At 39.1% G+C, this 17,371-nt stretch overlaps 1 protein-coding gene across 5 annotated transcripts in view; it reads left to right on the forward strand.

Annotated features, from left to right (window-relative positions):
* LOC113058745 (cell adhesion molecule 2-like) overlaps nt 1-17,371 on the forward strand; it is a 239,526-nt gene that overhangs the window by 137,583 nt on the left and 84,572 nt on the right. For all 5 annotated transcript variants that reach the window (XM_026226928.1, XM_026226931.1, XM_026226929.1 and 2 more), the window contains exon 2: nt 13,007-13,033. In XM_026226928.1, coding sequence (XP_026082713.1) covers nt 13,007-13,033 — 27 coding nt within the window. The remainder of the gene's footprint in view (nt 1-13,006; nt 13,034-17,371) is intronic.

Below are 17,371 nucleotides of genomic sequence, written 5' to 3' on the forward strand. Positions count from 1 at the left end.
TGTTCCTGAGAAGCGTTGAGAGGACGGGTTTTAGAGAAGTGCAGCAAAGCTTCTGGCCCGACAGTTGAATCGCATCACTATTTTGACCTCAATGCTACAGGTCCGAGGCTATTAGCCCTGTCTGGCCCATTTAAAGCACTGGCTCACACCGGCCGACAGTGGAAAATCGGCTATTGAGTACTTTAAAAGTCTCTTTCCTACCGTTCTGGGCTTTGCGTTATTGCTTTTGGAGGGATAGAAAGCTCTCAGATTTAATAAAAAAAAAAAAAAAATCTTCATTTCCGTTTGAAACAGGAATGAAGGTCTTACAGGTGTAAAACGACATGAGGGTAATTAATTAATGACAGAATTTCCAGTTTGGGGTGAACAGAAATGTAATTTTTAATTTGTCCACAGTTCTATCTTCCAACTGGAAAAAAATAAATAAAGAAATAAAGAAATAAAGAAGCTGTTTTGGTGCTCAGTGCAAACTGGCTGTTGATCACTGTATGACATAACAGGACAGAAGAAAAGGCTGTGCTGCTCTAGAACTTTGCTTTCTTGCTGACAAGTGACATTAGCTTCCTATAGCTAAAGTTAGCTACTTGTTTCTTTGGACAAAATAGGGTTTCCCACATGGTAAGAACCTATATGTGGATATATGCGCATATATGGAACCTATATGCAGTGTATATGCACATATATGCTGCATATATGCACATATATGATAATATATACTGCATATATGTGCATATATGCCTATATATGCCACATATAGGCAAAATTGAGGTGCATATGTGCATATACAGGAAATATAGGTCTCCTCTATTGCTTCTTCATATCCACATATAAGCCCTATACATACAAGATATGTCTTCTGTATAGCTGATGGCAGGATCTGGTCATCTGATCACATGTAATTGGCATGTTATGGATTTTAACTATGGCAATATATTAACATGATATACAGAGCCGGACAGTAACAGAGTACATTTACTTGAGTACAGTACTTAAGTACAATTTTGAGGGATCTGTACTTTACTCGAGTATCATTTTTGGGGAGTACTCATGACTTTACTCAAGTACATTTGAGAGCCAAAGATTGTACTCTTTACTCCGCTACATTTCTATCCATAACCGTAAGTACCTGTTACTTCTTCGGCCCCGTCCACACGGAGACAGACCCTCGATCTTTTTTACCCTCGTCTCAAGGCTGTCAATATATGTATCTGCATACTTCTGTGCACCCTGTTCGCACAGACAGAATACAGCATATCCTTGGGGGGGGGGGGGAAATGCTCGTTTTCACTCAATATCCTGTAAATCTTGAGTACCTATAGAGTAGTACTGCATCCTTCATAACTCCAAAAAGTCTTTAGTTTTATTATATTCATAAGAGAAAGATAGTCTGTACCGATTTTTTCCCGGAAAAACACGACCGACTGGAGGCGTGAAGTGTGGGCGGAGCTAAAGAATCACGAGCGCGAGTAGGCTTTTGCGTTGAGAGCGTTTGGAAGCTGTGACATTACTGTGAGGAAAAAAACATCCAAAACAAACCATGGCTAACAGTCAGATTCAGCCTTTTATTTATGATCCAGAATCAGATCCCAAGGCTTAAATTTAACAAGAACAGCATCAGCAACAACGTCTCTATGTGGTATGTACTGAAACTGTATATATTTGCTTAGCGGTTTTGGAAAATGATTAAGTTCCACTTTGTCGTCTTTTTTTTTTTTTTTTTCTTTAAGCTGTACATGTGGAAAGTGCAGTTTGATGACAACATCTCATGTTGTTTACTTGATGTGCTTACGCGCCGATAGCTAAGTTAACAACACAGAGATATTTGAAGCAGTTTTACTCACCGCATGTGGTTCCAACACACGATCGTGACCCTTTTTCGTTGGGACTGCATTATCCTTAAGAAATAAACGATGTGCAAATCCGGCATCAAACTGGGCCTTGTTTGTAAAACAAGCATCTTCGAAATGCAGGGGAACAAACACTTGCACAACTCTGTTGATGCTCTGTAAAAATAAACTCCATCCACTGGTCCCTTAATGCTGTTTCTCTTTTGGTAATCTGTGCAGGGTTGTCTTGCCCTGGCAACCAAAAACACACTCCTTTTGTGACATTTCGCAACGCTCTCGCTCTGATCAGTGAATCGCTCTGATCAGTGAATCGCTCTGATCAGTGAAATGTCTGTGCTCTCTCAGTGCTCTGCTATACGGGAGCGCGCGCTCTTCCGGCAGAAGTGCCTTAGGACCCATATAAGGAAATTCCACTCCATCTAACGTCACACAGAGCCATACTCGAAAAAAACTTTCAATTAAATACATTTGATAAGCAAGTATTTGCAATTTGTAACAAAATAAGTTTTGATGTATTTGTGCCCATCTCTGCATAGTGTAGATTTTTTTGTTTAGCTTTTTACTTCTGCTGATTGAATAAAAGCTTCAATATTAATAAAATCTGTGCTCATTTGTGAAGATTATCCTAATAGACAAAATATTTTCGAATCATAAACTTTTTTTTTTTTGGTAGCACAGCTTATTTTCTGCAGTTATCCAAAAAGCCAATGGAAAATTCATATTTTTTTGAGGGATGCTAAAGTATGGGTTGCCACAGAAAAATATGTCTGTAACGATAATAAAACTCCATATACATCGGGAAGAAGGAGGCGGGAACCGGCGCACAATCAAAATGAAACTTTAATTACAAAAATAAACACAAAACAGCGCGTCAGCCCCTCACGGCGACTGACGCGCATAAATTAAAAGCAAACCCATAAAATAACGTCCCAGGCCTGGTCCTCTCTCGTCCTTCACGGTCGTCGCTCCAGTTTTATATGCTTCCATCTCCTACGTGGGACTCGATACTGGCGGTGGGGCTCAGGTGCAGCTCATCTCCAATCACTACACCCGGCCTCACTCCTCGTTCCCACGCCTCTCGGCCCCGCCCCACTCGCCACAATGTCATTAGTAGCACACAAAAATGGCTAAAAAATCAGTTTCAATCTGATTAAATTGCTTTATGTGATTTGTTATGGACAAAACTAAATGAAAATGAGGACAAACTTTTGAGGAAGAATTACTGGATTTGAGCTTGTTTACAGAGACTGGTGCTTTTTTCTTTTACATTTGCCACTTATTATCAAAAATATGTACATGAGATTATCTATTACAGTTTGCTGGTCGAAAATGACCAGAGTCACAGAATACACCAATATGTGGCTTATTTTGAGGTAAAGTGTCCTTATGCTACAGTATATTTTTGCCCTTTGGCAACTAGCATAGCTTTGTAGGTAAATGCCATTTTTAATGCTACAGCCACAAAAGTTATTTGGTTTGACATTTATCAAGATGTTCTTGTAGTTCATCAGCTGTGCATAAAAAAAAAGAATAAAAGGTATGCAGAGCATATTTGTTCTCTATTTTCATCACTACTGTTCTTTCCCCCCCTCCATATCTTTAAAATATTACCCTTTTTTATAGGGAGAACACAAAGATGTTTGTGGGGTTTTATGCCAGCATATGATTGTCTTTTAAATGCACCTCAGACATTTTGCCCAGCTAACGTAATTTAGCTTTAACCTTTTACCAATTCATTCTTTCCTGTCTGCCCTTTAAGTGTAACTCTGGCTATGATAATGCAGGGAATGAAATGCTAAATGTACATGGCATTAAACGTTCCCGAGGGAAACAGCCAGTTGTTTATATGGGCTTTTCCTCGCTTCTGGAATTGTGTTCAGCATTGTCACTGTAAATGGCCCCAGGCATTTGGCCATTACTTACAGCTCATTCTTCATTAATAATACAGAGATGTTGAATTATTCACATGCCGTTGGCCACAGGTGAGGAGGACAGCATGGGGTGACATTGAGCAGAATGTCACTTCATGCAGTGGAGGATGTTGTGAGTAAAAAACTGCTGCTCTGCTTCAGGTGTTGTGGGCATGCCTAGAATGTCATGTGTTTTTCCCTCAGGAACCAATACAGAAAGAAATGTTATGTTATTATTAGCACCACTTGCTAGGGAAGAATTGCTACTACTATTGCTAACACTTAAGGCGAGGGATTTGTTCAGTTCATTAACTCTATGTATATTAGAAATTTTCCAAATACAATTTAGTTAGTTGACACACATGAAGAATCATCTGTTTATATTTGCACTTTACAAAGATAAGTCAGCTGGGTCCGAAATAGCAATATTCCAAGAATCAAAAATCACATTTCTCAATGTAAAATCACAAAGAATTTTGGTCTTCTACCAATAACTAACATGCATAATATTGTGAAAAGATTCAGGGAATCCAATCCAGAGAAATCTCAGTCTGTGTAGGGCAAGGCGTGAAAGCTCACTTGAATGTGTATGACCTTTGAGTCCTCAGATGTCATTGTCATGTGTATAGCCATATGGGCTCAGGAGTACTTCGGAAAACTGTTGTGACTTTACACAGTCTGCCACTGCATCAATAAATGCAACTTGAATCTCTGATACTCAAGCAGAAAGCTCTACAGCAGTTCTTTTCAGTGAAGCCGCTGAGTTCTCTGGACCAGATCTCAAAAACACAGTGGAAATGTTTGCAGAGTGCACATTTCAACTTGTTTTTTTTTGTTTTTTTTTTAATGAATGCCGCGTTCTAAGTCCCGAATATACCAAAGGGACCATCCAGATTTTTACCAGCTACATATGCAAAAGCAGATGTCTGTCATAGTATGGGGTACAGCAGAGCAAAGAGCATGGGTAATCTGAATTTCTGCGAAAGTACCGAAGACATGGAGGCATACATTGGGATTGTACAGAGATACAGTGCCCTCCATAAGTATTGGGACAGTAAAGACAAAACTGTACTGTTTCCAGTGGATTCAAGAAATCTGTAAATTTGATTAAAAGATGAATATGAGACAAAACTACAGAATATCCTTTTTTTTTTTTTTTTTTGATTGGGTGATTCACTAAAAAGATGTTTTACCAGCTAAGAAGATCAGCACTTTTAAAGTTTTATCTCCCTATCTGTTGTGAGGATAAGTATTGTAACAGTTGCCTCACAGGTCTTTCTAACTGTTCAGCTGTGTCCTGTTTCCTTAATTCTTCAGATATTAAAAGCAGGGAATGTGTCTTACCAGTTATTTCCATTGCTTCTGCATTCTAAGTCTAGCATTCGACGATGACACACACAAACCAGGATGAAGATGAGGAAGCCGACTCTGAAAGAAAAGCAAGCAAGTTGAATACTAAAAGAAACGAGAAAGTCAATTAGAACTATAGAAAAAACAAAGGGCATGGAGAAATCAAGAGTTTGGAAACTACCGGCAACATCGGCAGCAACCAACGAAAAACCTGATCAGCTGAGAACAACAACAGTAGTTGATGACAGACAAATCATAAAAGCTGTGAAAATGAATCCTAAAATACATGTCTGTAAAATCACCAACAACCTCCAGAAAGCTGGGGTGATGCTCTGTCAGTCTACAGTCCGCAGGAGAATTTGACACAGAGTTACAGAAGCTACACAGCAAGATGCAAACCTCTGATCAGCACCAAACATAGAAAGGCAAGATTCTTCACAAATGTGAGCCAGTAGAGTTTTGGAACTGAGTTGATGGACCGATGAGACTAAATGATTAGTGAATCATCTAAATGATTTGAAAGCAAAAGTCTGGAGAAAAAAGGGAACTGCAAATGACCCTAAGCATACAACCTCATCTGTAAAGCTTGGTGGGGGTGGTGTCATGGCATGGGCATACATGGCTGTCTCTAGAACAGCACCTCTTAATTTTAATGATAACTTAATGTATGATGGGAGTCGCAGAATGAATTTGGAAGGGTAAAAAATCATCTTGGCTACCAAAATTCAAGAAAATGCCACCAAACTCATTAGATAGCACTTCATATTGGATCAGGGCAATGACCCAAAACACCCTGCCAGTTCAGTCAAGGGAAAAAAAAATGTAAGTCTTAGATTGCCCAAATCAATCTCCAGGCTACAATTGGCTACATTAAAGTCTAGAAGAAAAAAAAACAAGATTCTGTCTATGTCTTTGGGTTGCAGACTCACTGCTCTGATTGCATGCAAGGGATCTGCAACTAAATATTAGCTTTTAATATTTTACATCTGACTTAAATTCAACTGTTCCAATACTTATGCTCACATCAAATAGTGGGATGGACTCTCAAAGTGCTGACCTTTTTATTTGGTAAAACAAGTATGTGTTGATAGATCTTATAATAAAATGTGACATTCTGTAGTTCTGTTGCATATTCATCTTTGAATCAAATGTCTTGACTCCACAGCAAAGAAAGCAATTTTGTCTTTACTGTTCCAATACTTATGGAGGGCACTTTATATATTGTCATCAAGATGATATATTTCTTGGAAAGTCCATTGTTATTAGATCAAGAAAATGCCAGGTCTCATTCTGCTTGTGCTAAAACAGAGTGGTTTCTCAGACACAGAGTAAATGTGCTAGACTGGACTGCCTGCAGTCCAGATCTGTCTCCTATTGAAAATGTATGACCAGACATGAAAAGGAGAATCGGACAAAGATGATCCCAGACTGCTGAGCATCTGAAGTCTTTTATCAAGTGGGATTGAACAAAACTTGTGCCCTCAATTCCCAAACAATTAAACATTGTAATTAAAAAGAAAGTTGATAGGGACAGTGTTATTTCTTTGTACTTCAGTCATTAAATAAAGGTTAAAGAGAATGAGCAAATAACATATTCTTGATTTGATGGTATTTCACAAAATGTCCCAGCTTTTCCAAAATGGGGTTGTAAATTTTTTTCTAAATCAAATTTCTTATTGAAGCATCATGGTTTTGAATGAGCAAGCAGCAGTCACAGTTTAAGTTTTATTTTATTTTATTATTATTGCTGCTATTTGCTTTTTGACTTTGTCTAAAGCATTAAACAAATAAATAAATAAATAACATGTTATTAAACTCATGATTCATGCCGAATCTACGTTTTTGCTACAGAAAAATGTACTGATACATACTGTACACATGAGATCTTCAGCTCTCATTCAAGTATTTATACTGCCCCAATGGAACATATGGAGTGTTTTCTATCTTCCCTACCTCAGACTCTCCCTCTTATCAGAGCTGTGTAGGTCTCCTAAAGTGGGCACTCGCCGACTGCTGATTTTACTTGCACTACCAGTTCGTTTCCCCAGGGAAAGCTTCAAAATCTTGCAACATTGCAGAAAGTTTTGAGGCATAGAAAACATGCAGGACGGCTCCGGTTATCAGGGTCATGCATAGTTTTACACGTCGTCACCAATTTTTTTCAATTGTATATCCTTTACTATACAAATATTTCTAAGGTTCCCAATTCCAGGCATCAAATCACTCTCAACAAGCTTTATTGTGCTTGTCTGATGGACTCTTTTTTTTATTCCTCTGGCCTGAGAAGGATTGGTTACTCTTTGTCGTGGGGTCAGTCACAGCCATAGTGCCCGAGGGACTCTTGCTCTTTGGCAATGTGAGGTATGATTCCCCCGGCCGCCTGGCGAGATCACCGGAGTACCTCGTTCTCTCTGCTTTGGAGGACAAACCCTTTCTCATGGTTGGTTAGACTAATCACCGTGGGGACTGACTCCCCCTTCTCTTCACATTGCCTGCAGGCAGGTATCAGAAATAGATCCTGCCAGAAAAAGCAATGGAGAGAGAGGGATGAATGTGTGAGAAAGGATTGCAGTCTCCTAGAACACAGGCGGCTGAAAGTGATACAGTGGTTACTAAGGCCCACCTCAGAGAACCCCTGAGGCAGGAACATCCACAAGCAGAATCCATTTAATTGCCATTGTATAAAATACATTTTTATAGACAAGTGAGTCACACGAAAAATAAATCTATCACATTCCACACCAAAATTCAGAGGAAAAGTTAAGAACATTAAGACTTTTGCATTGTAGATAGAGTAGAGATTTCCAAATTGACTAGTTGGTCGGTTGCCTGAATGACTAATCCAACCCAGGCTTGTTGGAAACACCTGAATCAGCCTACATTTCTGCAAAACTTTTCAGCTTCCAGTTGAAATGAACACTACAGGCAGTACAACCAACAATTTTCTTATGGTTTCTTGTGCTTTTACGCTTTTACCATAGCACATGATTTGTAAACTAATACATTTTAACATTTGCATCACATAACCAGCTCCATATGGCTTTTCCGATAGTAAACTTGCTCTTTAGCACACCCGGTACTAGTGAACATGGCACTTGTGATTGCAGAGCACGCTGGTCTGGGTCTAGTGGGTCACAACACTCCACAAAAGGACTCAAAGCATTGTAGAAGGAGGCTAAAATGGGAAGGTTGCTTCAATTAATGTGTTATCTTTATCTTATGTTTGTTTTTGTTAATATTATCAGGCATGTTTAGGATAGGGTTAAGTGTTTGATCCGTTAACTTCAAATGTGGTACAGCATTAAACATTTAGCAGCATTCATCACATAATATTTAATTTGCAAACTACCATGATATGTACAGCCATGAACAGCCAGCATAATAAACGTTGCCACATTGGCTTTGGAACAGTTTGAACATATTTTGCCACTCTCTGGGCATTTTACTTTTAAACTGCAGTGAAAAGCAATGCAATATAATTTTGCAACCATTATGTATCCAAATGCACATTTTTTATCATTGTGCTGTGCTGTGTAAACCTGCATTTTCAATGGAGAAAAACATTATCCCTGTAATGCCTCATGTGGATGGGTCAACTTCCGAGTGCAAAAGTCCAATAAACTGTAATTTGCTAATTTATGTTCCTTTGATTGAAGTGAAGAGTCAGAGTATTAATAATTAATCTTCGCATACAGCCTCTAAATATGTCTTTGTAAGATGTACTATTTGTCCTCTTTATTGGAATGTCATTTTTGGAGTTCTTTTTATTTGCCAGTTGCACTAATTCCCATAAACAAGCAAAAAATGGAGTGAAAGACGAGCAAATAGAGTTTGATTAAAAGCAGTTACTCTCTAGTTGGTATTCCTTTCAGGATTTGGCAAACATTCTCCGCTTACAGCAAGGAGAATCTTATCATGGAGTCTGACTTTTGTCAACATTATTAGATTCCGACACTGTGCACAGAGTCAGAGATTAATAACTTCCATGTAGGCAGGGGGGTCAGGGGTGGTTGGCTAGGACAGAAGAGAGAGAGAGATTAACGAGTCTGAAAAACACTGACTTCTTCGTTAAACTCTAGACAGACGTGCCAATTCACAGCAGTTTGAGGAATATGGGCTTTTATGCCTGAGTCTTGCAGCTGGTGGCAATATAAGGTTTTTGATCCAAACCTGATATGATAATGGAGTATCATTAAAATTGTACTGTACAACAAAAGAAGAGTGCAACACCCAATGCATTATGTTTATTTCTTAATAAGACAATGTAAAACAAATTAGTTTCACTTAATGTGAATGGTTCTTCTCTTATTCTGTGCTGCCTATTATTATTGTATAATTTATTTTCACATAGCATCAATATTTTGGTAAATATTTAGGTAATTATTTATAAAAACATTTGTTTAGAACAGATTTTTGTTTTTGTACTAGTTTAGCACACACTCACACACACAGGTGCATCTCAATAAATTAGAATGTTGTGGAAAAGTTAATTTCAGTAATTCAACTCAAAATGTGAAACTCATGTATTAAATAAATTCAATGCACACAGACTGAAGTAGTTTAAGACTTTGGTTCTTTTAATTGTGATGATTTTGGCTTATATTTTTAGTGAATTGTTGGCCTTCTGTAAAGTATGTTCATTTACTGTAGATGTACTCAATACTTGGTAGGAGCTCATTTTGCTTTATTTACTGCCTTAATTCAGCGTGGCATGGAGGTGATCAGTTTGTGACACTGCTGAGGTGGTCTGGAAGGCAAGGTTTCTTTTACAGTGGTCTTCAGCTCATCTGCATTGTTTGGTCTCTTGTTTCTCATCTTCCTCTTGACAATACCCCTTATATTCTCTACGGGTTCAGGTTTGGTGAGTTTGCTGGCCAGTCAAGCCAACACCATGGTCATTTAACCCACTTTTGGCAGTGTGGGCAGGTGCCAAATCCTGCTGGAAAATAAAATCAATATCTTCAAAAAGCTGTTCAGGAGAAAGAAGCATGAGGTGCTCCAACATTTCTTGCAGTGTGCAGTGACCAAAACCAGCAGATGACATTGCACCCCAAATTATCACAGACTGTGGAAATCAACACTTCACTCCAAGCAACTTGGGCTATGAGCTTCTCCACCCTTCCTCCAGACTCTAGGACCTTGGTTTCCAAATGAAATACAAAACTTGCCCTCATCTAAAAGGGGGACTTTGGACCACTGGGCAACAGTCCAGTTCTTCTTCTCCTTTGCCCAGGTAAGACACCTCTTATGTTGTCTGTGGTTCAGGAGTCACTTAACAAGAGGAATGACAACTGTAGCCATTGACACATAGATTCCTTGACACATCTATGTGCCTTGACCCCAGTCTCAGTCCATTCCTCGTAAAGTTCACTCAAATTCTTGAATCTAATTTGCTTGACAATCCTCAAAATGATGCGTTCTATTGGTTTGTTGTGCTTCTTATTCTTCCACACTTTTTCCTTCCACTCAACTTTCTGTTAACATGCTTGGATACAGCACTCTGTGAACAGCCAGCTTCTTTGGCGACGGATGTTTGTGGCTGACCCTCCTCGTGAAGGGTGTCAATGATTGTCTTCTGGACAACTGTCAGATGGGTCTTCCCCATGTTTGTGTAGTCTAGTGAACCAAACTGAGAGACCATTTTGAAAACTCAGGAAACCTTTGCAGGTGTTTTGAGTTGATTAGCTGATTGGCATGTCAACATATTCTAATTTGTTGAGATAGTGAATTTCTTATTTATTTTTTAATTTTTGTCAAATGTGAGCTAAAATCTTCACAATTAAAAGAACCAAAACATTCAGCTACTTCAGTCTGCGTGCATTGAATTAATTTCATGATCATATCAACATGATACTTTTTAGAAGTTTCTTTTGAAAACCACATTAAACCAATATGAACACAAGTAAATTAATTTAGTTAATTTCTTAGAACGTATTTAACAATGATTTTTCCACTTTTATATCATGGACACTCTGTATTGTATGTCCACTCAGTATCTTAAAATTGCTTTCATACAAATACATGAGAGGACTCAAGTACACTCCCTCTAATGTCACATAACATATTTTAATAAATAGGAAAATAATTTCAGTGGCTTCAAGGGGCTTAAGGGTTATTGCAAAAACCAGTGTAATGTTTGCCCTCAATTTAATCTGATGTTGCTAAGATCATTGTGTACAGATAAATATCACAAATGTGATCTTGTAAAATCTCAATTGTTTCTGCTAGACATGAGATTAAATGGAGGTTAATTGGAGACCTTTACTAAATTGTTTCAGATTTTAATGTGGAAGAGGAACTTGTGAGAAATAAAAATTATTCTAAATGTGCATATTTTATAAAGGCAAAGTTGAGTTTGACTCGCTTAGACAGTCTTCCCATTGTTGTCTTTACTAAACAACTGTTAAACATTCTTCAGATTACGCAGAATCTATTTACAGTGCATATTTGTGCTATCTTCTGTTTCAGACTTCACACATCCAAATATTGTGAACTTTTCACCCTATGTGCTGTCAAAGTCAGAAAAGTTGTCAGATAAAGTGTTCCCTGTAAATTATTCATCGCTTTGAATGTATTACATTTGAACTCGAGCACCGCAAATGCATTTATGGGAGTTTTTACTGCCATTTTCCATCGTGCAACAAAAATGGTTGCAGTGTCATCTCAGCTCTTTGTCTCACCTCATCATGGATGTTCCATATGCATATTGACAATGAAAGGTTGCATATGATTATTATCCAGCTGGGTCTATAAAGAAGTTTATACAGATGGCGCATGCTATAAAATATGTCCGATTCGCTCCTCATCAAGGCGATGTTTATGGCAGGTGGCTTGCAAAGCAGAAGGTCAGGCATAATGAAAGTATTAAGCTTATGCATTCAAACATGAGCAAACTTTAAACTCTGAACAAAGACAAGTAGTAGTATTTCATCTGTTAACTTACTAGGCATTAATGAGAGAGTTTTACCTAAAACTCATTATTCTTTCTTGTGATGTTTGTAGGACTCTGTGGAACACAAAGTTCTAGTCGCCCTTTTCCCTGCAGTTACAGTGAATGGCAACTGGGTTCAAGGTTCAAAGCTCAAACTCATATATTACAAAACGCACTATGGCTTTATGTTGAGAAAATTTCCATAATCACTGATTTCTTCCCATCCAGTGAGCTGTTAGCAGTAGCAAACCTGACTTTTTATTCAATGAGACTCAATGGAGGCTTAATCAGTTGAATGAAATAATCTGATCAGACAGATTCATGAACAAATCATTCAGATTTGTTGAAAAGATCTGAAACAAAAGTAACATTTCACAAAATTAAAAACTCTGCTTCTCTCATGAACTCTTATAAACATGACTATATGAAAATTAGTATAGAAGTCAACATTTTTAGGGGGAAAACTACTTTAATCATTTACTGTAAGAATTGGAATCAAGTTGATAAGTCACATATACTACTTTTAAGATACTTTATGGTGCTTTTACATCGGCCAAGAATAATAGTGTCAAACTCAGTTCCTGGAGGACCGAAGACCTGCAGAGTTTTGCTCCAACCCTGCTCCAACACCCAAAGCATGTAGTTTTAAAGTAAGCCTGAAGGACTTAATTAGTTGGATCAGGTGTGTTTAATTAGGGTTGCATCTAAACTCTGCAGGGCTCCGGCCTTCCAGGAACTGAGTTTGACAACTCTGGCCTAGAAGCTTGAAAGCCTCAGCTTCCATTTGTTGATGGTGTCTATGATGGCTTTCTTTTTTGGGGCAAACTGTCACTTTTCTATTGGAAGACATCTAGGAGTACATGCTGAGGATTTCTTGCTTTAAGGCTTGTTTAATCACTCTGTTTCTCTCTCTTTTTTTCCCATTCATCCCTGTTCCTCCATCTCTCCTCTCCATTTCATGATCTCAGAGGCGGCAACGAAAAACAAAGTGAAAGGTAAGTTACCATCTCCGTCTTTGCAGCTGGATGATTTATGTTGAACACAACTCCCAATAAACAATGTGGCGTTCAGCTCCCTCTTATCTCCCATAGGAGCTTTGGATGCATTTACATTGTCTCTGTCTGTGATAAAGCAAACCCGGAACCTTTGATAAATTGGGCCTAGGAATATCCATTATGAGCTGAATCCGCTCTACAGGCTTCCTGGGTTTACAGCAAACTTGTGCCAATATGGTTAGGAGAAAGATGCCATTGTTGGACATACAGGTTATGACCACCATTGCTGATGCGTTGTACGGCTTAGGTGGAAAAGTTTTGTCTTGGGTAGGTTAAATTCTCTAAACATATGGCCAGTTTAGAATTTTTCAGTTAGCTAAAAAAACTGTGTCTTATTCACAAGACATTAACAATACAGTTTAACCAGGTGCTAAATGCACTGTAATAATGCTGCTGCATATTTAAATAAAGTTATTATGATTTCCTTCAGTGCAAACATGCCTCCTTTCAATAAAGGTCTGTAAATTATTCTTATTATAGAAGGCACTTTATTCTCAAAACTCAGTGCTGTTTGCTTAAAGCAATTAACGTTTCCACCCACAGAAAGTAGGAGGCAAAGTGAATTTCATTTAAAAGAGAGTTTGTATATATTTCGTATAGATCATGACAGCAGTTATTCATCCAATGAAGATCCAATGATGGAGAAGAGCATATATCAAGCTATCCGGTGGAGTCAAATGTACCTTTTTAAGGACTGATTCAGATATCTAAATCGTTTTCCAGATTGAGGTAGTCTGCCGTGTCGTCCGCAGGCTAACACTAAAAATCAATACAAATTACATTTGGCTTTCATTTTATTGTAGTGCCGGTGTTGATAATTGATTTTCATAATTTATCTAGAGAATTGGGTGCCAAACAAGGCAATTAAGTCTTTAGCGTTAAAAGAGCTTTGAAGCATTCATAGTCTTTAATAACCTAGACCATTAACATGAAGTTGTTAGCAAATTACGACTAGAAAATCGAGGTCCATACCTACAGTAACTCATATATTCTAATCCAGGTTTTTTTTCTGAGGTGCACCAAAGTAGACTGGAGATTTGAGATATCTATTCCTGGTGTTGGGTCATAAAACAATGCTAGATCCAGACCAATGCAGTGTTTATTTAACCTCGAGAGTTCTCCTGTGGACTAAGGCCACAACATCAAGAATTAAAATTGTAGTAAATGTATTTTCCACCAAAGAAATGTTTCTAACAATTATCAGGAGAGGTAGCTGAGAGAATACAGTGTATGATAAACGTCCCTAGGTTACGTATGTAACCATGATTCCCCGGGGGAATGAGACATTGCGTCTCAAAACGTTTCCATGCAGCTCAAGTTCCTGAAAGGGAAATAGACTTAGATGCACTGATAACAAAAAGCAATTGCAGTTACATTAAACTTTTTATCAGTTTGTTACTAAAGCAATGCATAGGCAGAATGGTACTACACAGTTCCTCCAGATGAGTCTCTAAAGTTGACTCTAAAACTCAAAAACTCACTTACAGGTGCATCTAAAACATTCAATATCATGAAGAAGGTCTTTATTTTTTGTCATTTAATTAAAAAAGCAAACTTTCTCATATTCTAGATTCATTGCACACAAACTGAAATATTTCAAGAGGTTTTTTTGTATGTTTTAATACTGATGGTTACAACCTATAGCTTGGGTGGAAAAAAAATCAGTAACTTGGAAAATTAAAATATTCCAGATCTAGTTTGTTTATTATTAGCTTGATTAATTTTGAGTATAAATACTGGGTACAGCTTGGCATAGTTTAGAACACGCAACCACAATTATGGGAAAGACTACTGACTTGACAGTTATCCAGAAGATAATCATCAACACCGTCCACAAGGAGGGTTAGCCACAGAAGGTCATTTCTGAAAGGGCTGGCTGTTCACAGAGTGCTGTATCAAAATATATTCATAGAAAGATGACTGGAAGGAAAAATTGTAGGAAAAGTGGCACAAGCAACAGGGATGACCACAGCCTTAAGAAAATTGTAAGGAAAAAAACATATTCAAGAACTTGGGAGAGCTTCACAAGGAGTGGACTGAAGTCAGCACATCAAGAGTCATCACGCTCAAATGTCTTCAGGAAAAGGGCCACAGCTGTCACATTCCTAGAACCAAGCCACTCCTTGTGATGATCAGAGACACAGGGAAATACTGGAGACTAGTGACCCAATTGCAGTGTGGTTTATTAAGGGTTATCCAAATTAGAATCAAACAAGCCGGGGTCAAAACCAGAAATCGGAGAGACCCAGGGAAATATAGGAGACTAGAGATCCAATCGCAGTGTGGTTTATTAAGGGTAATCCAAATTAGAATCAAACAAGCCAGGGTCAAAACCAGAAATCAATCCAAACAAAGAAGGAACAGGAAAGGGAACAGTAAAGGGAACATGTAACGATATTAAAACTCCATACTCATCAGGAAGAAGGAGGCAGGAACCGGCGCACAATCAAAATGAACTTTAATGACAAAAATAAACACAAAACAGCGCACCAGCCCCTCACGGACGACTGGTGCGCATAAATAAAAAGCAAAACATAAAATAATATCCCAGGCCTGGTCCTCTCTCGTCCTTCACTATAGTCGCTCCAGTTTTATATCCTTCCATCTCCTACGTGGGACACGATACCGGCGGTGGGGTGCAGGTGCAGTTCATCTCCAATCACTACACCTGGCCTCACTCCTCGTTCCCACGCCTCTCGGCCCCGCCCCACTCGCCACAGAACAGAAACAGGAACACTGAAGACGAGAAACTCGGAAGACGAGAAAGCTGGGTAATGGAAGGAAAGGACTCCATGAAGACAAACAGGAAAAGACTGGTAAATATAGGGAGGATAATGACTAATAAGTGAAGGCACCTGGTGCAATTAACAGGAGTGCAATTACTGTGATGCAGGGACAAGGCTTTGTGGGAATTGTACTGCCTACGGTGAGGTGCCTATGGGGAAGTGAGACCACCCATGGAAATAGGGACCAGACAGCGTGACATTACCCCCTCCTCCATGGAGCAGCTACCAGTTGCTCCACCCGAAACCAAGAAGAGACCAAGGAACACAGAGACCAGGAAGGAGGTGGAGCAGCGGAGGACCAGGGCGAGGGACGGAGGGCCAGGTAAAAATGGGGAAACAGAGACAAGAGGATCAGGTAAGATGGGGAAAACAGAGACAGGAAGTGCAAACACAAAAACAAGGAGCCCAGGAGGGAGGTGGACCGGCGGAGGATCAGGGGGAGGGACGGAGGGCCAGGTCCATAGAGGGAAACAGAGAGAAGAGGAGCAAAAACAAAAACAAAACAACAACAAAACACAAGTCCAGGAAGGACCTAATGTTCAGTCCCCAGGGCTGAACCAACAGGGCAGGAATCCAGAGAGGAGCAAGGTGGAAATTGGAGCAGAATTGCAGTGTGGTTTATTAAGGGTAATCCAAATCAGAATCAAACAAGCCGGGTCAAAACCAGAAATCAATCCAAACAAACAAACAAAGAAGGAACAGAAAGGGAACAGGAACGGGAACAGGAACTCTGAAGACAAGGAACTCGGAAGACGAGAAAACTGGGTAACAGAAGGAAAGGACTCCATGAAGACAAACAGGAAAAGACTGGTAAATATAAGGAGGATAATGACTAATACGTTAAGGCACCTGGTGCAATTAACAGGAGTGCAATTACTGTGATGCAGGGACAAGGAAGGCTTTGTGGGAATTGTAGTGCCTACGGTGAGGTGCCTATGGGGAAATGAGACCACTAGTGGACACCCAGGGAAACAGAGACCAGACAGCATGACATTCCTGAACCAGAAAAAAAAAAAAAAAAAAAAAAAACATCAGAAGCATTTCACCTGGGGTAAGGAGAAAAAGATCTGGACTGTTGCTCAGTGGTCCAAAGTTCTCTTTTCAGATGTAAGTAAATTTAGCCTTTCATTTGGAAATTAAGGTCTGGAGTCTGGAGGAAGACTGGAGAGGCACAACATCAAAAGTCCAGTGTGAAGTTTCCTAAGTCAGTGTTAATTTGAGGTGCCGTGATGTCTGCTGGTGTTGGTCCATTGTGTTTTATCAAGTCCAAAGTCAATGCAGCCATCTGCCAGGAGATTTTGGAGCATTTTATGCTTCCATCTGCTGACAAGCTTTATGGAGATGCTGATATCCTTTTGCAGCAGGATTTTAGCACCTGTCCACAGTGCCAAAACCACTTCCAAGTGGTTTACTAACTATGATATTACTGTGCTCAATTGGCCAGCCAACTCACCTGACCTGAGCCTTCCAGAGAATAGATGGGGTATTGTGC

This window comes from Carassius auratus, chromosome 40 (assembly GCF_003368295.1).
Source record: "Carassius auratus strain Wakin chromosome 40, ASM336829v1, whole genome shotgun sequence".
NCBI classification, from domain to species: Eukaryota; Metazoa; Chordata; class Actinopteri; order Cypriniformes; family Cyprinidae; genus Carassius; species Carassius auratus.